The sequence below is a fragment of the Carlito syrichta genome, unplaced genomic scaffold (assembly GCF_000164805.1).
Source record: "Carlito syrichta isolate Samal-C Ts95f unplaced genomic scaffold, Tarsius_syrichta-2.0.1 Scaffold316039, whole genome shotgun sequence".
Lineage (NCBI taxonomy): Eukaryota > Metazoa > Chordata > Mammalia > Primates > Tarsiidae > Carlito > Carlito syrichta.
The window spans coordinates 681,121-707,487 of NW_007260135.1; the positions used below are offsets into that span (position 1 = coordinate 681,121).

Consider the following 26,367-nt stretch of genomic DNA (forward strand, 5'->3'; position numbering starts at 1 on the left):
ACCACGCCCGGCTAATTTTTGATTTATTGTAGCGATGAGGTCTCGCCAAGTTGCCCGGGCTGGTCTCGAACCCACGGGCTCTGGCAATCCACTTGCCTCGGCCTCCCAAAGTGCTGGGATTACAGGCTGAGCCACCAAGGCCGGCCTGTTTTTCTCTTTTGCTGGTTTATTTCTCCAAGAAATTTTTTTTTTCTTTTGCTGGGTTATATAAATTCTATTTAGTCAAAATCATTGGTAAGAAGGTCAAGAACTGCACCATCCAGTACAGTAGTCACTAGTCAAATGTAGTTATTGAGCATTCGAAATGTAGCTAGTTCACATCAAGATGTGCTTCAATGGCCGGGCTAGGTGGCTCAGCCTGTAATCCCGGCACTTTGGGAGGCCAAGGCAAGTGGATTGCCTGAGCCCTCGGGTTTGAGACCAGCCTGGGCAACTTGGTGAGACCTTCTCTCTACAATAAAAAAACAAAAAAATTAGCCGGGCATAGTAGCACGTGCCTGTAGTTCCGGCTACTTGGAAGGCTAAGGCTGAATTATAGCCCAAGCCCAGCAGGTCAACATTGGGGGTGGCCGTGAGCGTGTCACTGCACTCCAGCCTGGGCAACAGAGTAAGACTCCGACTCAAGAAAAAAAAAAGTGCTTCAAGTGCATAATACATACTGAATTTCAAAAATGGAATAAGAAAAACCAAATATAATATGTTTCATTAATAATTGCTTCTACAGATTGAATGTTGAAATAATATTACATAGTTATAGTGTATCAAATAAAATATGTTACTAAAATTAAGTTCATGGGGGGTATAGCTGTTCTGTGGTGTCTTGGTTTCACCACAGAAAAGAATTTCGGAGCAAACCCAAAGTGTAGTTTAAAATAGGATTTATTAGGAAAGAAGAGAAAACATGTCCAAGAGAAGACATGGGTGCCTTAAAAGAAAGGGCACATCGCCTTGCTGGCAGCTGAGTGCTTCATATATTTTTCTTGATGATGTGTCACATGGAATACATAGTGGGTAACAATCTATTAATCACATGCTTCTGTTCTTCAATGTTTATTTCCAAGCTTACTTGTGTCGTGAAATTTTTTTTTTTTTTTGAGTTGGAGTCTCACTCTGTCGCCCAGACTGGAGTGCAGTGGCCGCTCCCGGCCACCGCAGCCTCAACCTGCTGGGCTCCAGCGATCCTTCCGCCTCAGCCTTCCGAGTAGCCGGAATTACAGGCACACGCTACCACGCCCAGCTCATTTTTGATTTATTGTAGAGATGAGGTCTTGCTGCCCAGGCGGGTCTCGAACCCACGGGCTCAGGCAATTCACTCACCTCAGCCTCCCAAAGGCGCGGGATTACAGGCTGAGCCACCAAGCCTGACTGTGTCGTGAAATTTTTAAGGTAATGGTAAGGGTTACTATTTTACAGTTTGATTAAGCTTCTTAAAAAACATCATGCTCCACTGGCTCTGGCAATTCCCCTATGGCCTTGTGTTATGGTTTCTGTAACTAAGTGTACCAACCCCCCCACATTCTGGGGTTGGATCTGGGGGGGCCCAATCAGTGCAGGTAGTTTCAGAGAGTTATGCTGTGATAAGTCCATGCTCTGGTGTCTGATCATGGAGTCTCACTCTGTCATCCAGGCTGGAGTGCAGTGGCACTCACTGGAGTGCACTGCAGCCTCAACCTGCTGGGCTCAGGTGATCCTTCCACTTCAGTCTTCCAAGTAGCTGGAACTATAGGCATGCACCATCACATTCAGCTAATTTTGTGATTTATTGTAGAGATGAGGTCTCGCCAAGTTGCCCAGGCTGGTCTCAAACCCGTGGGCTCAGACAATTCTCTCACCTCGGCCTCTCAAAGTGCTGGGATTATAGGCATGAGCCACTGCGCCTGTCCTCATTCTACTCTTTCTAATGGGACTACTAGAGAATTTAAAATTACAGACGGGGTTCACATTAGATTTCTATCGGATGGTTCTGCTCTAGAAGGTGAAACATTCTTGTAGCTGTCATTTTATCATTTGGCAAGGAACGTTTCTATTGTACTCATGGAAACATTTCAACTTCTCTTAAAGAGTTCAAGCATGCTTTCCTTCCCCTCCATAACATCTTCTGATTAAAAAGAAACAAAAAGATGAACTGATATGAAAGAAGAGTCAAAATATTAAGTGAAAAAACCCAGCACACATAACAATGTGGTTGTGCGAATGTTTTTGCTAATACATATATAAAAGGCAAATTTTTAGGTATGGATTTATTTATATATGTATAGAATATTTTCTGAAGGATACAAAAGGCTGGGTGGACACCGTTATGGCAGAGATCTGTTTTTTATTGTACACCTTTTTGTACTTTTAACATTTTGAGTCACTGCCTATTGAAAAAGATACTATACTTAAGAAATATATGGCTGAGTGCAGTGGCTCATGCCTATAATCCCAGCACTTTGGGAGGCCAAGGTGAGGATTGCCTGAGTCCACATGTTTGAGACCAGCCTGGGGAACTTGGCGAGACCTCATCTCTATGATAAATAAAAAAATTAGCCGGATGGGGTGGTGTGTGCCTGTAGTTCCAGCAACTTGGAAAGCTGAAGCAGAGGGATCACCTGAATCCAGTGGGTCGAGGCTGCAGTGGTCATTAGCATCCACTGCACTCCAGCCTGGGCAACAGAGTGAGACTCAAAAACAAAAAAGTCTGTATATTTATAGGGAACTTTCTACTCTGTACTATATGAATTTTTTCCTTTAAAACAAGTATCTTCTTATCTTTGCCTTGATTTTAGGCATGTATATATTAAAACAGCCAAATTTTTTAAACTTCAAAGTGATACACCTGCTGCTTGGCTTAAACAATAAGAAAAGCAAATAACTGACTTGGAAAATTTCCAAATGCAATTGTTAGATAGATATTACAATATCATCTATATTAAACTATGCTTGAAATACACTATATTTGATTTAACAGAACTACATGTATATATTTAAGACATAACAAAGCTGTTTATTTTGAGATATTATGGAAAATGTGGACCAATTACCAATTATCCAACAAATAGAAGGCCTACTATGTGACAGGTGCTGTGCAAGATCCCGGGAATTCAAAGACCAGGGAAGCAAGTTTCCTGCCACAAGGAGCTTTAAGGGAATCAGATTTTAAAACAAGCTCTCTGACTGCTGTCTGCAGTGGGGCATAGAGGAGGGAGCAGCTGACTTTAACTAGTGGAGACAGGAGCTCAGAAAAGACTTTATAATATTTGCACATTTATGCATATGATAGTAAAACTAGCAAATATGATACATATAGCTTAAACCTTTTGCAAGAGAAAATAAGAAGGGGGGCAGAAATTTTCAAATTCCAAAATATTTGCATATGAAACTAGTTATCTGGATGAAAAATCAAAACATTCAGCTAAATTTAAGGAAATCTGATATTTGATTGAAACAAAGCAGATATAGAGCTAATGGGGAAAAAATTAGATAAATTCCTATATTTTCAGTTTTAAATTAGGTATCTGTTGTTACTGAAACAAACAGAATCGATGAAGAGGCACATTTCTCAGATGACATCTCTAACATTACACATTCCAATCTGTGATCATTCTATGCTAAAAGGTGTCCTGTAAAAATGAAATTACCACTTAAAGACATACTGAAAGAAATAAAAAGAAATTTCGAGGTGTCGTACATTTCCACTATAAAATGATTCGTAGCCGGGCTCGGTGGCTCAGCCTGTAATCCCGTGCCTTTGGGAGGCTGAGGTGAGCGGATTGCCTGAGCCCGCGGGTTCGAGACCCGCCTGGGCAGCGAGACCTCATCTCTACAATAAATCCAAAAATCAGCCGGGCGTGGTAGAGCATGCCTGTAATTCCGGCTACTCGGAAGGCTGAGGCGGAAGGATAGCCGGAGCCCAGCAGGTTGAGGCTGCGGTGGCCGGGAGCGGCCACTGCACTCCAGCCTGGGCGACAGAGTGAGACTCCGACTCAAAAAAAAAAAAAAAAAAAAAAAAATGATTCGTGACTAACCTGGAAAAAGAAATAAAAAGATTCTTTCAGCATGCATGATTCACTAAACCTGCAGTAATTTTTCAACATATGTTTAGTAATTTTGTGAATTAATATTTTATTCTATTTATTTTGAGTTAAGGTCTCACTCAATGTTTCCTAGGCTGTAGTACAGTGGCATGATCATGGCTCACAGCAGTCTCGACTTCCTGGGCTCAAGTGATCCTTCCACCTCAGCCTCCATAGTAAGTGGGACTACAGGCATACACCACCATGCCTGGCTAATTTTTTGATTTTTTTTTTTTTTTTTTAGAAACAGGATTTATTGAGAGGACAGAAAAGCTCCCACAGTGGGAGGGAACCCAAAGAGGTTATCCTAATTTTTTTTTTTGGTAGAGATGAGCTCTCGCTATGTGGCCCAGGCTGGTCTCGAACTCCTGGGCTCAAGCAATCCTCCGTCCTCAGCCTCCCAAAGTGCTGGGATTACAGGTATGATCCCAGCCTTATGAATTAATATTTTAGAATTAACTTTTATTTTGACAGATTCCAAACTAAAGACAACATGCTCTGGCATCAGGAAATGCCCAGACCTTTCTCTACAAAGAAGAACTCTGTGGAAACAATGTTAAAAGAAAATGCAAGCTTAAAAGAGTCCAGGTTTCAATAGACTACTGTTTACTCCTACTAGTTCAAGAACTGAATACGTGGAAAAACAAAGTATAGTGACAAAGAGAAGGGGAACACACATAAATAAAAAAGCCTCTATAGGAAAAAACAAAATTTATAAAGAAATATTGAGGCCATTAGTTCAAGAAGTAAAATCAGCAATTCCCTGAGCTCCTTTCACGTACAAAACATGGGAGGGAATACGAGCAGGTTGGGCATACATAAGACATGCCGGATTATGGAAGCTACAGCTGAGGTCTAACTTCAACACATGTACATATTCTTGTTTTGTTTTTTTTGAGTTGGAGTCTCACTCTGTCATCCAGGCTCACAGCCAGCACAGCCTCGACCAGCTGGGCTAAGGTGATCCTTCTGCCTCAGTTGACCAAATGGCTGGAACTATAGGCATGCGCCATCATGCCCCGCTAATTTTTCTTGATTTATTGTAGAGATGAGGTCTTGCCTGGGCAGGCTAGTCTCGAACCTGTGGGCTCAGGCAATCCTCTCACATTGGCCTTCCAAAGTACTGGGGTTATAGGCGTGAGCCACCGTGCCTGATGATGTACACATTCTTATCCCTCATGGCTTTGACTCTGGTTTCCACCCTCTCATCTACATATTTTATGAGTCTCTGCTTTGTCTTAGGTGTTACTCACATCTAGCCCATTCTCCACCTTGTTGCCAGGATGATTGTATATCATGGAAATCTGTTACTTGTTTTAAAACTGAGCCAGGCTCGGTGGCTCAGCCTGTAATCCCAGCACTTTGGGAGGCTGAGGTGAGAGGATTGCCTGAGCTCGTGGGTTCGAGACCCACCTGGGCAATTTGGAGAGACCTCATCTCTACAATACATCAAAAAATGAGCCGGGCATGGTAGCGCGCGCCTGTAGTTCCAGCTACTTGGAAGGCTGAGGCGGAAGGATTGCCGGAGCCCAGCAGGTGGAGGCTGCGGTGGCCGGGAGCGGCCACGGCACTCCAGTCTGGGTGACAGAGTGAGACTCCAACTCAAAAAAAAAACAAAACAACAAAAACCTAATTTTAAAACTGTTAATTATGATATAGTCTGTTCTCACTCATCTGGCCCTCTGTTCTCAAGTCCCTGTTCATTATTCTAGCCTTGCCTCCCCTCACTTCCAAGTCTGCTCCAGGCTGTGGTCCCAAGCTTATGGCACTGGTGCAAGCTGACTTCCTTTCCTAGGTCTGTATGAGTCTTCTTGGGACTCACATCTGTACCCATATGCTCTACCTATTAAGGTCTTGTTACCTTTCATGGATAGCCTCCTCTTTCTTCTGGATGGATGTTCCTACCCTAACTCCTTTCTTTATTCTGTCAACATGATTACTTATTTGTCTACCAGACTATGAGTCTATTTGATTATCACTGTATACCAAGAGCCAAGAAAAGTGCCTGGCGCATAGTAGGTGCTCACTAAATGTTGTTAAATTTTGATGAATGAGTGAATAAATGTGAAAAAATGTGATTCTAGTACATGCTTAAGAATATTGGCTTTGCAATGCAATAAACAGATGAATGAATATCTACTCATTTGAATGCAGTGAAATGTAAAGGCAATTTTTACTATGAACATGTTTGTGTATATTGTTCACTAGTATTTAAAGGAGTGATTACATATCTAAGGTTAACACATTTCTGTAAGCCGCTTTAAAAATCGGTAACATCTAATATATCTCAGAAAAACTTTCAGATTTCAAAACAACATCATTTTCTTATAATAGTTCAGTCACGGTGTTGGAGAAAGAGAGGGAGGGATAGAGAGAAGGAAAGAGGAAGAAAGGGAGGGAGATGATTGAGATGGAGAAGCAAAATGTCCAAGGGGGAAGCTCCTTCAAGGAAAACACAAGGTAAGGAGCAAACTACTTAGGTAGTCCTTCCAGAAGAGCGTCGAACTGCTTTTTCAAGTTTACTATTTCTTCTCTATCTTGTACAAATGCTGCAATCAGGTCTTTACTACAGATATAACATCTCTTGCCTGTGACTTACATGGATTCCTTTTACATATTCTGGTTAGACCAATTTGAATTACTGATTTTTTTTTTTTTGGAGTCAGGGTCTCATTCTGTTGCCCAGGCTAGTGTGCAGTGGTAAGATCATGACTCACTGTAGCCTCAATCTCTTGGGCTCAGGTGATCCTTCTCCCTTAGCCAGTGTGGGACTATAAGTGCACACTACCATGCTCAGCTAATTTTTTAAAATTATGTGTAGAAATAAGGACTCGTTATGTTGCCTGGGCTGGTCTCTAATGCCTGGGCTCAAGGGAGCCTCCTGCCCTGGCCTCCCAAAGTGCTGGGATTACAGGCATACGCCACCATGCCCGGTTTAATTACTGATGAAGTGGCAAAATGATGATGAGGATGATGACGATGAAGACGATGATGATCACAGCCTAGACAGTTAAGGCATGAAGATAAAATGTTGGCTACAAAATACCCAAAAATGTTATGAAGACGCACTCTGCTACCTGATTACAAATTCGATGACTACAGGGTCCTCTTTGATTTGAGTTCATCCAAGCTGGTAGGCATTTCTCAGATTAGCTGGTAAATGACACTGCAAAAACTAAGATGAACATGTGGAAAGACACTGGAGGTTGAGTATCAGGATAAGGATAGAGTCAGGAACAAGAAAGTCAACAGGCCACAGCCAGAAACTCTGGAATTTTAGGGACTGAGGTAGCAGAAGCTAAGGCAAAGGCCAACATTTTTTCCCAAAAAGTTGTACTAATGTAGCAAATTAATCAATACAATGTACTAATCGATCAGTAGAAAACATTTTACCAATGTTGAAAATCAATGCTCTACCCTAGAGCTGATTCTCCAGAATTGAGAAATTGTGTTTTTAAGAAGACAAGGTTTTCTGCTCATTGTGTCACAGAAATTAAATCTATTTGACAGTGTCTCTTATATATGGTAAATAACATTAGATGTTCTATGCCTTAAATTTTTAAGCGAGATTTGTATCACTCTCAATTCTTCAACCAAAGGATTAAAAAAACCACAAATTAAGCTAATTTCATTTTTAATTTATATAATTACTTCAATGATCCTCAACAGAAAAATAAAGCCCCATTTGCTTATTAGAATAATTAAAATCATCTAAAAAGATATATTAAAAATGTATTTTAGAAACAATGCTTATTTAAAACATTCCAATAAATTAGCAGTGATTTAAAAATGACTTATATGTATTGTGACTAGCTAACAAATTTTATAATAGTCAATAACATATTAAACTCATGAATATGAAATACTCATAAAATTTACCATTTTCCATGAATTTAAGATATTTCTTGTCTAGAACATAGGACTGGTTATATATGGTATTATTTTGCCTTTCTTAGCTTAATGAAAGCATTTTATATAGTAAAAACATCATAAATAATGTTTAATATGACTTTACATAGTTCAGTCAAGGGAAAATAATATATCTTGACAACAATGCAGATGTTTTTAGAAGCTAAAGTTTATTTGGTGTGGGTGCTCTGTCACTTTCTATAGTAATTCATTCAACCAGGACCTTTTAGAAAATGTTGCTAAGATTGATCTGATAAGAATTTATTAAGGATTCATCTGGTTGGTTCCATAACATATAACTTCAAATTCCTCAGGTTGAAATAACAGCTTTACTTCCTTTCCACTTGTATTATTTTAACATTAAATAAATGGTGAAAATTATAAAGGTTATCAATATGCTAAGTTCTCATTAAAGTGATCTTCTGGCCTAGTGATGATTCTGGATTCCACATTCCTTATATCTCTAATCTCAAATATAGTAATCATTTCTAAGATCAATGATATTTTCTGGTTATTTGAAACTAAAGAGTTTTTTGTTTTTTGAGTCGGGGTCTCACTCTGTCACCCAGACTGGAATGCAGTGGCACAATCATGGTTCACCACAGCCTCGACCTCCTGGGCTTCTGCCTCCTTTTCATGCCTTGCTAATTTTTTGATTTTTTTTTTGTAGAGATGAAGTCTCGTTATGTTGCCCAGGCTGGTCTCGAACTCCTGGGCTCCAGCAATCCTCTCATCGTAGTCTCCCAATGTGCTGGGATTCCAGGCATGAGCTACTGCGCCCAGCAGAAACTAAAGAGTTTAAAACAACATGCTGGTACACTCATCCATGTGTGCTAACCAGCTGTCAAGTTGCAAGATGGTTGAGTGTGTAGAAAGGAGTAGATTCAGAATGAGTGAAAATGGGAAAGTGTTTTGCGGGGCTCTCAGTACATTGATATACCCTTTTTGATAGCAACATTAAAATGGAGCAGAAAAAACATAAACATGTTCAACTTTTAACCCGGTGATCTCATATTTGGGGGAAAAAAAACAACAGATGAGACACTGAATACATGAGCAGCATTCTACAATATAACAGATAATGAACAACTACCTCAGTAGACAACAAGAGAAATAGTGATGAATGTGATAACAGCATCTAAAATATAATCTATGATCCAAAAACCTTTAAAAATCAAAACAAGACTAGGTAGCAACACGGAAAAATTTGTGATATAATGTTAACTGCTTCGATGAAGTCATGACCACGACATAAAATATTCATGTAAACAAGAACCAGTCATACAAAAATGAAAATAGTTATTTTCAACAGAATTTAGTATTCATTTTTAATCTTATGGATATGTCACTGTTAAAATTAAAATGCAGTAGGAGTTATTTATTAATCATACCAATTTCCTTTCTAAGTTCCAGTGTTGCTTAATGTATTTGGAACACTACAAATAAGGTTTATCGAAGTAAGGTATCCTGATAAATCATTACCACTTTGGTGATTCACAGAATACTTCAAGGTACCTTCCAAGGAGGTCTAAAACAATAGGAAATGAGTTATGAAAGTAAAAACACCAAGCAGTTTGTTACTTTTTTTTAAGGTGGGCATTTTAACTATTATGCCATTCCAACTCATTACCACTACCAATTTTCTCAAACACTCTTAGAATCTTGAACATGTGATGTAAATTTCTGCACCACATCTTTTAATCCCAATTAGTCGGCTGATTACAAGAATCAGTTAAGGAAAGTATTAGAAATCCAAAGGCTGAGGTTTCCCAAAAGGAATTAAGGTAAAATCCAAATAAATTAAAGAAAAATTCTACAGCAAAGGTGGCAAACTCAAAAGCTATACAGTAGGGACTAGAAGAGAAAAGAAATGAATATAGCAGACTGGATATCAGTAATAGGGAGTGGTGGAGAATGTGGCAAAGTGCAAAGCTTGCTCTAACAGCAGCAACAACCACATAGCTCCAACAAGTGGTGACATGCATGAATGCAGACCCAGGGCCGCCAGATATTCGGAATCTCTCAAAACAGGCCAGGAATGCAGATGTTCATGTGACATCTCTGAGTTTTTAATGGTTGACAACTAACTTGAATTAGTTTTAATTTTTTGTTCCCTGTGATAGTGAATTAATAGCTGCTCTTCGGCCTATTTTATGGCCTCCCTATTTGGCCACTTCTGACCTACTTTACATGCAGGGATTCCTTTAAAGGATGACTGTTATTTGTCAGAAGTCATATTTTCCATTTAGGCCTCTTTGTAGGTAAAGAAAAGTAAGGAAAGAAGGAAGGAAGGAAGGAGGGAAGGAAGGAAGGAGTAAAACAATGAAGCTAAGGTAAATTGAGGGCATGTCTGTAAGCACAAACCAATGAGGGCTTGCAAATCACAAGAACAGTACACTAACACCTAAATGTTCCTGAGGAGCAAGATCTTAGGGGGTTTTACTTTTATTTTTCTGTATAGTGATTGAGGAGACATTCTGAGTCACTACAAAAGGAAATTAGCCCCAAAGCATTGTTATAAATAGGGCTCCTTTTACTGAGATTGCATTGAAAATGATGAGAGAGAAACGCCAACATCCGACCAAGATGGCGGCGCCAGGAGCTACCAAATTGCAAATGGGATCCAGGTGTGTGACTTGCACTGTGGCCTACTGCCAGGTTCCCTTGACCTATCCCGTTCCTTCCAACTCTCTTTCTCCATCCTTGGCTGTGAAAAGGAAGTCCTGGAGACTTCAGGGGAATGGCGTCGGGCTGTGAGTAGCAAGGACACAGGAAGCTCAGTGTGAAGGTGTTTTTACTTTCTTTGCAGGAACTGACATATCATCAGCGCTAGTCTCGGCAGATGGGTGGGCCTGAGGCTGGAAGGAAGGGGAGAGGCTGTTCAACTGATCACTTGCATCACATGCACCCAAGGAAAAAATGTTTACCTGGTGGAGCCACGGTTAACCTTTTTTCCTTGCTGAGCCGGTGCCCTTGGATGAATTCACTCATGGAAGGGGGGCCCTTCAGAAGAAATGATTCTGTGGAGGTGGGATCAGGGGGAACTCTTAATAAATTCTGTAGATAGGAAGCCCCTGAAGTCCTGGGACGGCTCTGATCACAAAGGGAAGGTGAAAATTGTCTTGCAGGAGATCCAAGAAAAATACATATAGGAAACAAAAAAGTTTTACTTTAATTACCTTTCAATGCCTCACCAGTGACAACATTCGTTAAATCGGCATTTAATGTTTTAAATATGTAAATAAAGATTTTTGCTATTTTTTTTAGTTTCCACATCAGGGTACAACCCTATTTGGAAACTGTTTTGGATACTGAAAAAGAGATGTATTACAGTTAGTAGGTTTGACCCACAAATAGAAAATATATGTCTTATTGGACTCTTCAACGAAAGCACCTAAAATAAAAATTTTTGTCAATAACTGAAAATGTAGAGTAAGTAATTCAATAGCCAGAACTTTAGAAAAATATTACAAAATCAAGCCACTAAATACCTTACAAATGGTTTCTCTAAGCAATATTCACATGCCAAATGAAAAAGCACAACAACCTGCTTTTAAGAAAAGGGCTAGACATATTCCATTTGATCTAAATAGCGACCTCCTCTTTCAGTCAATCAGTTTTGGTCACGTGAACAATAGTTCCCTTAAGAGAACATACTCATATCCCGGTCCCGTTAAAGAGAAGCTGGTAAATAGCACATTTCTAGAGGTACAATGACTTTTAAAATTATGATCAATGTAGAACACAGCTTCATTCATTGTTTTAGTTTGTTTTTGTTTTGTTTTCTTGAGATGGGGTCTCACTCTGTCACCCAAGTTGGAGTGCAGTGGTGTGGTCATAGCTCACTGCAGTCTCAAACTTCTGGGTTCAAGCGATCCTCCCATCTCAGCCTTCCAAGAAATTGGGACTACAGGTGTGTGCCACCACACCCGGCTAATCTGTATGGTTTTTACTTTGATTGGTTTTTTTAGAGATGTGGTCTTGCTATATTGCCCAGGTTGGTCTTGAACTCCTGGGCCCAAGCAATCCTTCCACCCTGGCCTCTCAAAGCATTGGTATTACAGGCGTGAGCCACCACTCCTGACCCCCAGCTTTCTTCTTTTTTTTTTTTTTGAGTTGGAGTCTCACTCTGCTGCCCAGACCGTAGTGCAGTGGCCGCTCCCAGCCACCACAGCCTCGACCTGCTGGGCTCCGGCGATCCTTCCACCTCAGCCTTCCGAGTAGCCGGAATTACAGGCATGCGCTACCACACCCGGCTGATTTTTTGATTTATTGTAGAGATGAGGTCTCGCTGCCCAGGCGGGTCTCGAACCCGCGGGCTCAGCAATCCACTCACCTCAGCCTCCCAAAGGCGCGGGATTACAGGCTGAGCCACTGAGCCCAGCTCCCAGCTTTATTCTTAATATCCACCTTTATCTACCAATTTTTAGGCTGGAGGTAAAGGAGAGGCATATCCATGCATACAAGGAGTAGCAAAAATATTAACAGACACTTGAAAATTATATTATGATTAATCAAGAGAAAGGGTTGGGTAAGTAGGATAGAAAGGACTATATAAACAAAATTATCAAAAGGTTTTGATCTGAAAAGACCCACATCAGCAAGCCCATTTATATACCAGTTATACCAGTTCCCATTTTTCGTTTTTCTTCCCCACCTCCAACCTCCACCACAAGAGCACATTCATCTTTGCAGTTAACTAAAATCTGGCCACTGCACCATACTATGAAGATTGCTGCATGCATACCTTTTCCTCTGAGTGCCACTGCTGACCCGAATGGTGGGTATCTGTGGGCCCTGACTATGCAGGAGGTAAGTGTCTATGGTGGGCACGGTGACTGATGCCTCCCCACTTACTTTAGGGCTGCCGATCTTGCTCTTCCCAAGTTTGCCTTTGCTGCGTCGGGACTGCTCATGGTCAAACTCTAAGTCCTCCAGCCGCTGGGTCAGGGCGAGTTTTTGCTGGATAGCCATGCGTAACAAAGTATTTAGAGTCTTCTTCTCGTCCTCTGCGGCTGCTAACTGTCTCTGCATCTCATCCAACTGTGTGACATACTCATCACATCTGGAACCAAAACAGAGACATGGTGAGGGGAAAAAACTCGATGAGACCAAATTTGGGACTTAAATTGACAAGTAGTAAGTTTCACTGGAACTTAGATATTTGGAACATAGAATAGAGACAGCCTATAACAGTAGATCACTGGAAACAGCAGAACAGTTTGATAACTGTGGCTCATCCATACAATGAAGTGCATATGGGGGACACTCTTAATAGGCACCATCTTTTTTTTTTTTGAGTCAGAGTCTCAATTCTGTTGCCCAGGCTGGAGTATAGTGGCATGATCATGGCTCACCATAGCCTCAAACTCCTCCTTTCTGAGCCTCCCAAGTAGCTGGAACTTCAGGTGCACACTATCACACCTGGCTAATTTTTTAATTCTTTCGGACAGACGAGGTGTGGTTATGTTGCCTAGGCTGGTCTCGAACTCCTGCACTCAGGCTGGTCTCGAACTCCTGCACTCAGGCAGTCCTTCTGCCTCAGCCTCCCAAAGTGCTGGGATTACAGGTATGAGACACTGCACCCAGCCTGTAGGCAACATCATAAACCCCTAGGACAGAGTTATCATGAGACTGCTCTATGGTAGCAAAATGACAGTCAAGTCTTATATAAGCCCATCGTACCTGAGATGTGTTACAATGGCTTTTTTTTTTTTACTGTATAACATTGTATCCTTTGGAAGAATGTGACAAATTTGTTATAGGCTATACCTATAGCATCCAAAAGACTAACAACGCTCGTAAAGAAAACACTTCCTTATCTATATTTATAGGTTTTAGTTTAATTTAGTACAGATTGCAGCTGCCACTGCTGTCAATATGGTAGATTTGCCTGAATTAGAAAACTGCATATTTTCAATGATTTCTCAACCGGATGAGAAAGCAGTACGTTGTCAAAGAAAACCAATATTTGCACAGGGGTTGAGATCGATTTAGCAAGCTGTCAAAAACATCTTCATTCAGGTTTCATATTTGTGCTGCAGCAGGAAGATAAGATCGGTGATCATTTTTTCCTCATCAAAGGAACCTGAGCACATATACATTTGGAAGGAAGAAGTGGGATGGAAGAAGGCTCATTCTGAGTTTTGTTACCCACTAAAATATTAAGAACATATATTGTCAATACACCAGCAGATAATGACTTTGTTGAAGCAACAATTCCAAGTTCAGCCAAAATATTCTGAGGTTTCTTCTGAGCCAACCATAAGTGGCTAGGCCCAGGACACAGCCTTGAGAGTGTGTGTCTGGGGTGGCTGAATTGCAGTTTGGTTACATACATTTTAGGAATGAAACGTTACAAGAGCCATAAATCAATCCACGTGGGATTTTCATTGATTCATCCCAGTAAGGAGGGACATTTCCAAGAGAGGGCTTGCAGGTTATAGGTGGATTTAAGGTTTCTTGGCTGGCAAGTTTTAGTTCCTATCTAAGGAATTTTGGAAATCAGTAGAAGACAAAGTGTCCAGGGAGAGACTTTGAAGGGTCATAAAGTACTTTGATTTTCTTCTTTATCTCTTGTGTGATTTATGCCAGAGTCAGGTTGGAAGACAAACTTCAGTATATAGGGTAATAAACTCCTCCTGGTGAGGCTTTATCAGGTGTGACTTCCCAAGCCTCTGAGTTTAAAAAAAAAAAAAAAAAAAGTCAGAGTTTGGTCCTCAACTTCATAGAGTTATCCAAAATGTATTGCACAAACTGTGAAAACAGTGCAAGTCTGGGGCGTTTTAAAACAAAAACAGGCTTTGTAGTGGAAGAACTTGAAAGCCAAGTGGTATCTCCCTTTTCTTTAACCCTGAATGTCAAGAAGCATCGTGAAGCAGGGCGCAGTGGCTCATGCCTATAATCCCAGTAATTTGGGAGGCCAAAGCAAGAAAATTTATTGAGCTCAGGAGTTTGAAACCAGTCTAGGCAACAAAATTAGCTGGGCATGGTAGCTTGAGCCCAGGAGGTTGACGCTGCAGTGAGCCGTGATTGTGCCACTGCAATCTAGCCTGAGTGTCAGAGTAAGACCCTGACTAAAAAGAAAAAGAAAAAGAAACATAGTGGTGATGTGTAGATCATGAAAAAAAAAAAATCAGAACTCGGTAAAATACAACATGTATTTCAGGATCCCAAATTTATCCTAATTGATCAGATGAGAATATTTTGTAAACACTATGAAGTAAGGCAGTTCTATACCTGGAAAAGCAAACGTCTGTGAAAAGTGACTATTTGGGGGTAAACATTTTTATATGAACCAGATTGAGATTTTAAATGTCTCTTTAAATTTATTTTTTGCTGGGTGCGGTGGCTCACGCCTATAATCCCAGCACCCTGGGAGGTCAAGGTGAAAGGATTGCCTAAGCCCACGGGTTTGAGATCAGCCTGGGCAACTAGATGAGACCTCATCTCTACAATAAATCAAAAAACTAGCTGGGCGTGGTGGCGCATGCCTGTAGTTCCAGTTATTTGGAAGGCTGAGATGGAAGGATCACCTGGGCCCAGCAGGCAGAGGCTGTGGTGACCATAAGCATGCCACTGCACTCTGTCCTGGGCGATGGAGACTTCAACTCAAAAAAAAATTATTTTTTATTCCTTTCTCAAAGACAAAATTTATGTTTTCTTGATTCTAAATGCAATCCTGATATTTTTCACCAAAGAGGAGGACACTGTGCCAGTGTGTCCCATTCTCATTCTCTATCCTGCACCCCATAGTAGCCCAAGGTAAATACATTCTATTCCCCAAACACCACCGTGCTCTGAGACCCAGGAGCCAATTCCCTTCAGTCTTCCTGGACCCCTGTGGGACCTCAAACACTGAGTCTTCTCACTGCCATTTCCAAGTGATTCAATCCCAAAGCATGAATTCGAGCCTTTTCCCTCCTAACATACAAAGAAAGTTGGACAAATTCTGGTGATTACTATAAAGCCCGAGATTTTTTTTAAAAAACACTTATATCAACTATATGTAAATTATTTACTAAATCTGAAAATAAGGACTTGGTTATTATTTGTGAATTTTGCATCCTACAAGATATATAGTTGGTGGATATGTTTGTTTGGCACCAAATTGTGACAGCAAAAAAAAAAAAAGTCAGCAATATATTGAAAATCTCAGGATTGCGAAACCCTCAAATCAATACATTCTTAACAATTACTTCACATTTAAAAACAAAATACAAGCCGGGCTCAGTGGCTCAGCCTGTAATCCCACGCCTTTGGGAGGCTGAGGTGAGTGGATTGCCTGAGCCTGCGGGTTCGAGACCCGCCTGGGCAGCGAGACCGCAGCTCTACAATAAATCAAAAAATCAGCCGGGCGTGGTAGCGCATGCCTGTAATTCCAGCTACTCGGAAGGCTGAGGCGGAAGGATCGCCGGAGCCCAGCAGGTCGAGGCTGCGGTGGCTGGGAGCGGCCACTGCACTCCAGTCTGGGTGACAGAGTGAGACTCCAACTCAAAATAATAAATAAATAAATAAAAATAAAACAAAATACAATGGAATCTCATAATAAAACTGGTGGAGGAGAGGTAGAAACTAATATTTGTATAATTAGTTGGGTGATGTGAAAAATTTGGTGATATATAATTACATTTAGAAATTATACTTTAATTCAGCCAGACTCGGTGGCTCAGCCTGTAATCCCAGTACTTTGGGAGGCTGAGGTGAGTGGATTGCTTGAGCCCGCGGGTTCGAGACCTGCCTGGGCAACTTGGCGAGACCTCATCTCTACAATAAATCAAAAAATCAGCCGGGTGTGGTAGCGCGTGCCTGTAGTTCCAGTACTCGGAAGGCTGAGGCGGAAGGATCGCCGGAGCCCAGCAGGTCGAGGCTGCGGTGACCGGGAGCGGCCACTGCACTCCAGTCTGGGCGACAGAGTGAGACTCCAAGTCAAAATAAAATAAAATAAAATAAAGCTATAGTCTCTCAATATTTATGATAAGCACTTTTATATATACCTTTATGTACTTTCATCACATAAATATATTTCAGCAGTGATCATATAATGTTTAGTCATTTTAGGAAGTAGGATTTTTACCTTCCTGAGAGCTTTTTTGGGAAGGGTCTAATTCTGTTTGGGACTACACTCTAGAAATAATTTATTATATTAATTTAAATTTTTAAACTATTATAGCATTGCTGGATCCTGCATGTCCAGTAGAGGGCTCTGGAAAACAGCACAGGAGTCTTTAAATTTATTAGAGTGGAATTTCACACATTTTCTTCACACTTTGGCATCCTAGACGACACACAAATACACTCAAGATGTGCGGACACAATTATAAATTTTAGTCTTTTCCCCACACACTGTACCCCGTCTTACGGAGCATAAAAATTACCTTGTTGCAAACATCGCTCTCAAGGATGAGAAAGTTGCCGCATCTTCCTTCAAAGCCTTCAGTTCGTTTCTCAGCTTCGTCATGGTTTCCGTCACCATTGCCTTTTCATTTTCGTATTTGTTCTTGAGATTAGCTAGCGCCACCTCAGCTGTCTAAGGCAGAAAATCACACTGCTTACAATTTTCATATCAGGAAAACTACTGTATAGGTTTCTTCATGCTGGGTCTATTATGTTCTTTCATAAATGGGAAATAAAATTGATTGTATTTTATATAAGCATCTGTAATGTACCTACTTTAGACATAGTGAAGTTTCTCTTTAATGTCAAAATGTGTTGTGAATCCATAACGTGGTTATTTTTTATTTTTTTTATTTTTATTTTTTGAGTTAGAGTCTCACTCTGTCACCCAGACTAGAGTGCAGTGGCCGCTCCCGGCCACCACAGCCTCGACCGGTTGGGCTCCGGCGACCCTTCCGCCTCAGCCTTCCGAGTAGCTGGAACTACAAGCGTGCGCTACCGTGCCTGGCTCATTTTTGATTTATTGTAGAGACGAGGTCTCGCCAAGTTGCCCGGGCGGGTCTCGAACCCGTGGGCTCAGGCCATCCACTCGCCTCAGCCTCTCAAAGTGCTGGGATAACAGGCTGAGCCACTGAGCCCGTCCCATAATGTGGTTAAACTGTCCTAGCAGCCAGCTGTGAGCCAATCAGTATCAGGAGTAAAGGAAATGAATGTAGTTTAATAAATATTCAGCGCAGATTGTTGAAGGTGTGATATCTGAACATAAGGAGAAAGCCAAAATGAAACTATACAACAATTTTATCAAGAGATCAGTAAAGAAGAACAGCTTCACATTGGAATAGCTGTGCTCTGTGGGCCTGAAACACAGACTAAAAAACATAGACCATTGTCATTTATAACATGAGTATATGATAAACTATACATCAATGTTATTGTATATTCACGAAAAAGAAGTAACAAAGAAGTAATCACTTTCTGGGTCTTTGTATACAATTTGTTCAAATCAACAAATTATATTTAATTCTTTGAAATTTTCATAAATGCAGAGATTCCAAAATGTAGAATGAGTTAAAATATTTGTTTGGGCCAGGCTTGGTGGCTCAGCCTGTAAACCCAGCACTCTGGGAGGCTGAGGTGAGTGGGTTGCCTGAGCCTGTGGGTTTCGACCAGTCTGTGCAACTTGGCAAGACCACATCTCTACAGTAAATAAATTTTAAAAATTAGCCGGGCATGGTAGCATGTGCCTGTAGTTCTGGCTACTTGGAAGGTTGAAATGGAAGGATCTCTGGAGCCCAGCAGGGTGAGTGAGTGTGCCACTGTACTCTAGCATAGGTGACAGAGTGAGACTCCAACTCAAAAAAAAAAAAAAAAAATCTCTCTGTTTAATTTGGGATTTGGGCATGTCTTGGAATTAATAGTGATTCAAATCAAAAACCAGTTTGGCACACAGGAGGAAGTAAAAAACACATTGATAGAATCAGTGCCTAAAATCAGTGTGTATTTGTCTATAAAATTGGGATAATAAAAAAATTATATGAAAAAATCAGCATACATTTAGGCACTGTCTGTTGGATGCATAGCGCATGGTGTACATATTGAAGCCAAACTATTTGTACATTATTTTTACAAACTGTAAGCAACAGCTTTTCAGAGTGCATAAAAATATCCACTACTAATGAAAAAGGCCATTATCAGTAAAGAACTCAATTACTAATGGAATTTCACAGGAAGACTACCACAGTTTTTAACATTTCTTTTTGTGCTTGAAATGGGCAGCTTCCACTTTCATATGCAAAATGCCAACTTCTGTAGAGATAGATGGATTATTTTTCACTTAAACCAATGTTGGCATGGGGTAGTTTGTGAACGTTTTGATTCCAAAGTAGTTTGTGAATGTTTTGATTCCAAGTAGTTTCTTATTCGTTTTGATTGAATTTAAGTTCAGATTAACACGAGAAGTTACTCATATAATACTTCTGTATGTTCTGTTGTGTTAATACTCGGTGGAATCTTCAGAAACATTACAGATTCAGAAAATTATCCAGAATGCAGAAATTGACCTGGGGAAAGATGGCAGTTGTTTAGTTTTTAAAAGGTTTAGACAAACATTCATTTAAAGCTGATGATTAAGTTTAAGTTATAAAAGTGAAGAGGTAACACATTTGTAAGCAAATAAGAGTTGCATGGTCAGTATCTAAGGAGGGGAACAGAGGAGAATAATGGAAGAGCTAGATCTGAAACAGAACTACAAACTCATTACTATTTGGGAGAAATGCCCCCAAAGACTCAGCTTTGTCCACAGACTGTGCAAATCTTTTCCAGAATAAGCAATTTTAAGTAACGATAACTCACTAGTAGATTTTCTATGTCTGCATTCACCGCAGTCTCCACATACTCCAAAGTTGACTTCCTAAATAAAAAAAATATTATTTCCACCTACAGAGACCTTCCCGAGCATTCCTTGAATGTATCATTCTATGTTGTTACTCCTATGCCTCTCTACCTACTCCTCTCACTGTCTAGAATTCTTTCCTCTTCCTCTGAAAAACAAGTCCTTATCCTTTGAGAACAAACTCAAGCATAAGTGCTTCTGTGAAGTCTTTTCTCCTCTAGGAAGCGTTGGTTGCTTCCTCGGCAACATTCCCAGAACTTGGATTACAGCATGGATAACGTCAAAGTGTAATGATCTGTTTGGATTCTGGTATGCCCAGTAGGCTGTGAGTCTTCTTCAGCAAGGCAGGGGCCATGGATTATTAGTCTTCCTTGAATCTTCCACATCTATCACAGCTTAGTATGTAGATGGTGCTTCGTAAGCATTTTCTTACTTCAAGAGAAGGCACTGTGCCTATGGTATATTAAAAGATTCACAGAGACTATAGAATGCCTATTTTGAAATAGGGAGAATCCCTTTTTACCCCCCTGATAGCACACTTCTCACCCTGGTCTTAATAATGAACATTCCACAATGTCTAAATATAGGTGTTACCTGTTGATACTTGAAGTTATCTATGATACATAAGCAATACGGCAGTGGGCCCAACATCATTAAAATATATACTAACTGCATGGCCAGAAATGTGTTTACATTTAGTTTACTGAGCCCACAGGGGCTGTGACTCTAATGTAATGTAAATGGTACAGGTTGAACATCCCTAATCCAAAAATCTGAAATCCGAAGTGCTCCAAAATTTGAAACTTTTGCAGCGCTGACACAAGTGGAAAATTCCACACCTGACTCCATGTAATAAGTTGCAGTCAACACTTCGATTTGGGCACAGAATTATTAAAAATGTTGTATAAAATTACCTTCAGGGTATGTATAGAGATACATATGAGACATCAATGTTTTGTGCTTAGACAAAATTAGATATCCTATCCCCAAGATATCTCATTACGTATATGTAAATATTCCAAAATCTGAAGAAAAAAAAAATCCGAAATCTGAAACATTTCTGGTCCCAAGCATTTTGGATAAGAGTTACTCAACCTGTACCACAAAGAACTGTGAAAATAAAACTTCAGCTAGGGATGCTTTGCTCTGCCCTGAATTGTTTATACCACCATCTGTGCCACTCTAAAGTGCTTTATATGTCCTGTCCTGTAAATAGTTACAGGCATACGTTGAATTCTTTCTAGATTACTAGTCACTTATTTTGGCATTCCTACTAACTGCCTCCCAGGAAATATGTAATCAGTGAGGGTGTGTACATACATTAGTCTCTCTTGGTTGATCAGCCTTCCTTGTCTATATCTATTTCAGTTAAGCATCTTGACATTTTCATGGATCTAGTTTTTTAGGTTGTTAATATTCAACCATCAGAAAGAAGTTAGAGAAGTTATCTGATTGGCTTGACCAAGAATACCCCAGAATATGATGTCATTGATAAAGAATGTGTAAGCCTTATCTAATATGTATTGGTTATTTATGACCACTCTGAATCATTGGATCTTCCAATTATAGCAGAGGTAATAAATTCCTTTATTCTGACCTCAAATTGGAATCAGATCGCTCACAAATTCTTCATTCACCCTAATCTTTTCTTTCCTTCCTTCCTATCTATCTCACTCTATCTATCTATCTATCTATCTATCTATCTATCTATCTATCTATCTATCTATCTCCTCTATCTTTCCATCTATCTCCTCTATCCAGGCTGGAGGATAGTGGTATGATCATGGCTCACTGCAGCCTCGACCTCCTGTGCTCAATTCTTTCGCCTTAGTCTCCTGAGTAGCTGGGACTACAGACACATGCTACCACTCCCAGCTAATTCTTTTATTTTTTATAGAGACGAGGTCTCACTATGTTGCCCAGGCTAGTCTCAAACTCCTGGGCTCAAGCGATCCCCTCTCATCTTGGCCTCCCAAAGTGCTGGGATTATAGGCATGAGCCACTGCACATGGCCCTAATCTTTTCTACTTCCCTAAGGAGCTGACATAAAATAATGTCTTACTTGGCTCATAGGTTTATAAAGCATGTTTATAGTATAAACAGTATTATTGCTTATGGTATAGTGTTGCTAAAGATGACTAGAACTAAAGATCACTAGAAAGCTGCATTGTAAAGGACATATAATGGTGTGGTTTTCCCCAGATTAGGGCACAGGGAGAAGGCACTCAATCTGAAATTAACCCTCATTCTCCAAAGAGCAAAAGCTCCAGTGCCCTTCTATGCACTGGCACTGCTTGTACTGCGAGAAGGTATTCGATGCCTTTTTGCTTCTCCTTATCAACAGCAACAATTATTCAGCACCATTCTCAAATCTGTGTCTTTCAAGGCTATCTTTTCAGATAAACTAAACGAAGGTTAAAAGTATTGTCCTGCTTGTATTTCACGGCATTCCCACCCAGGTAAAACTTAAGAGTGGAAAACAAATTCAGTCATCAAGGAGAGCTACAAATATTCAGGCTACAAATATTCAGTTGTAGCTCTGCTACTTATTCTAGAAGAAGGACATGTCTGCAATTAGGAAAAGTTTCCTATCACTTGAGCTCTGACCCAGGTTCTCTCTCTTGCACCAACCAAGGAAGCTCTAACTAGCATGCTTTCATCAATAGGGTGAGATTACCTGTTTGTTTGCTTTCAACACTGCCCTCAACGTGGCGATCTGCTCCCGTTTGGTGCTCAGCAGAGACTTTAGCTTGAGAATCTCTTCCATTAAGGCTTCCTTGTCTTTATCAATCATGGGGGCCAGCTCCCGTGCGGCTGCTCTTTGACGAGACAGTTGCAAGGACCGGTCCACAGCTTTCTGCAGGTGCTTGATTTGGTCCCGAATGATGGCATTAAGGTTGTAGATATTCATTGGCTCTTTGCGGATGTCACTCGTATCCAGTACTGGCGATGACGGTGGGGCAGTAATAACAGGAGAGACTGTGGGGGTCTTCGTTGGACTTGGTTCTTTGCTGGCCTCTGTGTTCTCTTTTGCTACTGGTTCAGATGAGGTCCTTGTTTCTACTGGGGGCGACACACCTCGCCTGGCTAATCGTGGAGACAAAAGTCCCCTGGGGTCATCAGGCCCTTTCAGGCTGCCACTGCGGGTGACCCTGCTTTGCCTATAGTAGTCCAGCATGACCCTGTTGGGAGTTTCATTATTACACAGACACACATGGTGGTAAAGCTGAGCTAACTCCTCGCTAAATGTCACTAACTCATCCTGGGCTGTATTAAGGGTATTGTGATTCTCGTTGGCTATGCCGGTCATCTTTTGCAACTCCTTCTCCATGTGGGCCATCTTCTCGCCACTCTCCTTGGTGGTCTTCTCCAGACTCGTCACCTGCTCATCATACATCTGGATCTTACTCTCGTATTTGGCCTTTTCGTCAGTATAATTTTCTACAGATTTATTATATTTCTCCTTCAAGGCCTTAATCTCAGCTTTCAAATCAATCACCTCTGTGACCGCCACCCTGTATTTGCACTCAAGGATCTCCAAGCCATTGATGTCCACCTCGTAGTCATGGGCCTCCTCCCCCGAGTCCCGGCCCTTCTCCCCATCCAGCTCAGCCTTGAGCTCCTTGCTGCTCTGCAGGCCCCGCATGGCATTGACGTGCTCCGTGAGCCGGTGCACCCGCTCGTGCTGTTCTGTCAGCGCCCCTTTGGTGTGTTCCAGCTGTGTCTGCGACTCCTGGAGATTGGCCAGGAGAATGGCCTTTTCCCGCTCTACCTGCAATGGCAAGAGAAAGTCTCTGAATGACTCCAATGCATTGCCAATGATGGACTTAATCCATTCACAGTTGAGCATGTATCTGATTAAGCTGAAGTGTATGTATGTGTTTATTTCAGCAATTCTGGTAAGTCAGTCTAAAAGTACATAATTTATTTTAAAAGAATAATACTGAGTAGTTAATCCAAACTCTCTTGCATCATACACATACACTCATGAAACTTGAATATTATTCAGTCTTATTTTCATCTTTTAATACCTTGCAGAAAACAACACGACTTTAAGAGATAAGCACAATACTTGGTGTTGTCTTTATTTTGAGAGCCTTAGAATATGTCTGTTTCTTAGATCATAAACAACCGTCTCAAGGTACCCATGAATCAATCTTTCTTTCCTTCCCAAAGCTCAACCCCAAATCAGGTTTAAAACCTAAAGCTTTAACTTACGAAGTAATATTGAGTACCTTAACCATCCCCTTAAAAATAAGCTTTTGAGCCGGGCTCGGTGGCTCAGCCTGTAATCCCATGCCTTTGGGAGGCTGAGGTGAGTGAACTGCCTGAGCCCCCGGGTTCGAGACCCACCTGGGCAGTGAGACCTCACCTCTACCATAAATCAAAAAATCAGCCGGGCATGGTAGCACATGCCTATAATTCCGGCTACTTGGAAGGCTGAGGAGGAAGGATCGCCGGAGCCCAGCAGGTTGAGGCTGCGGTGGCCGGGAGTGGCCGCTGCACTCCAGTCTGGGCGACCGAGTGAGACTCCAATTCAAAAAAAAAAAAGCAGAAATTTTAAAGATTAGCAGTTAATATGACAGTTTTATTATTATATGGGTGGTATTACTGTGTGATGAAAAATATTCAGGTTTCCATATAAAATACTATCTCATTAAACATAGGTATATAAGAAATTATAATCAGAAAATTGTTAAAAGCATTTCCTCTTACTCCATATAGGTAATCAATATTATGAATTAGGAGTTTATAACAAAAATATTTTTCAATAAGCATATATTATTATTTATATTCTTGTTATATAAGAGACATCATGATGTCCATATCATTCTGGACTTGGCTTTTCTTTTCTTTCTTCTTAATTTTTTGTTTTTATTTTTTAATTTTTGACTTTTTTTTTTTTTTTTTTTTTTGAGTTGGAGTTCATAGCTCCTGCAGCCTCAACCTGCTGGGTTCAGGCAATCCTCCCGCCTCAACCTTCCGTAGCTGGAACTATAGGCGGGCTACCACACCCAGCTTATTTTTTGATTTATTGTAGAGACGAGGTCTCACCAATTTGCCCAGGCTGCTCTCGAACCCTTGGGCTCAGACAATCCTCTCGCCTCAGCCTCCCAAAGTACTGGGATTACAGGCTGAGCCACTGTGTTCGACCCATTTTTTTGTTTTTATTTATTTTATTTTATTTTTATTTTTTTGAGTTGGAGTCTCACTCTGTCGCCCAGACTGGAGTGTAGTAGCCGCTCCCGGGCACCGCAGCCTCGACCTACTGGGCTCTGGCGATCCTTCCTCCTCAGCCTTCCAAGTAGCCGGAATTACAAGCATGCGCTACCACATCCGGCTGATTTTTTGATTTATTGTACAGATGAGGTCTCATCATGTTAACCGGGCTGGTCTCAAACCCATGGGCTCAGGTAATTCACTCACCTTGGCCTCCCAAAGTGCTGAGATTACAAGTTTGAGCCACCGTGCCAGTGGCCCCTATGTATCTATTATACAGCTCACTCACAGACAGCAGAGTATGTAGTTGTGCTGTCTTCTTGTCTCCCAGTGATAAATCCATGAGATGTTTTACAAAAGTTGATTAAAACAAGAAAGTACAGCAAAGAAACAAAGAGTGACAATGTTGCAAATGAAACTTAATAAATCATACATAGAGCTACAGAAGAAACAGCTGAAAGTGAGAAGGTTGACACTGAAGCTGTTTGAGGGTGTGCAGATATGCAGCTAAAATAACTTAGTGGAGGCAAAGTTACCAATTTATTAAATGAAAAAAGTACAGTAGTTACTGCAAAAAAGGATAGCAATGCCCCAGAGGAAGTGATGCCAGCACATTAATGGTATTCTCAGAAATATTTTCCAGACATTGAAAAGGCAAAGCATAAAATGTTGGAAGTGGATCCAAACTTAGAAATGAGTACGACGATTTGCCAAGGCATAGAGAAGACTCTTGTTCAGTGTCACAAGTTGTATGACGATAAGGTAAGCTCAAACTACTCTTGATAGCCGGGTATTGTGCCTCATGCCTGTAATCCCACTACTTTGGGAGACTGAGGTGAGAGGATTGCCTGAGGCCATGGGTTTGAGACTAGCCTGGGCAATTTGGTGAGACCTCATCTCTACAATAAATCAAGAAAAATTAGCCAGGAGTGATGGCTGAGCCCAGAGCAGGTCGAGGCTGCAGTACTTGTGAGTGTGCCACTGCACTTCAGCCTGGGTGACAGAATGACACTCTGACTCAAGACAACAACAACAAACAACAACAACAAAAACTACTCTTGATAAGTTTTTTACAAAGAAATAAAATTTTAGCCCTTATTGTTCCTAATGTTTTAAATTACAATGTACTAAGTATTAGTACATTGACGTACAATGTGGTTTTTTTTTGCATTTCTCTATACATTTATAACTAACAGTAAGAAAAATTTTTTTTTTTGGAGTTGGAGTCTCACTCTGTCACCCAGACTGGAGTACAGTGGCCGCTCCCGGGCACCACAGCCTCGACCTGCTGGGCTCCAGCGATCCTTCCGCCTCAGCCAAAATTTGTTTTTTTTTTTTGCGTTGGAGTCTCACTCTGTCACCCAGACCGGAGTGCAGTGGCCGCTCCCGGCCACC

General features: G+C 40.9%; 1 protein-coding gene across 4 annotated transcripts in view; it reads right to left on the bottom strand.

Annotated features, from left to right (window-relative positions):
* BICD1 (BICD cargo adaptor 1) overlaps positions 1 to 26,367 on the bottom strand; it is a 286,396-nt gene that overhangs the window by 29,431 nt on the left and 230,598 nt on the right. Inside the window, exons 5-8 of one of the 4 annotated variants that reach the window (XM_021706842.1) lie at positions 22,430 to 23,524; positions 17,342 to 17,493; positions 12,822 to 13,029; positions 10,892 to 11,057 (exon numbers count right to left, since the gene is read on the bottom strand). In XM_021706842.1, the coding sequence (XP_021562517.1) occupies positions 10,892 to 11,057; positions 12,822 to 13,029; positions 17,342 to 17,493; positions 22,430 to 23,524 (1,621 nt within the window). Of the gene's footprint in view, positions 1 to 10,754; positions 11,086 to 12,711; positions 13,030 to 17,341; positions 17,494 to 22,429; positions 23,525 to 26,367 lie in introns of those variants that run through there. The other 3 variants (XM_008073743.1, XM_021706843.1, XM_008073744.2) reach the window with 3 other exon arrangements.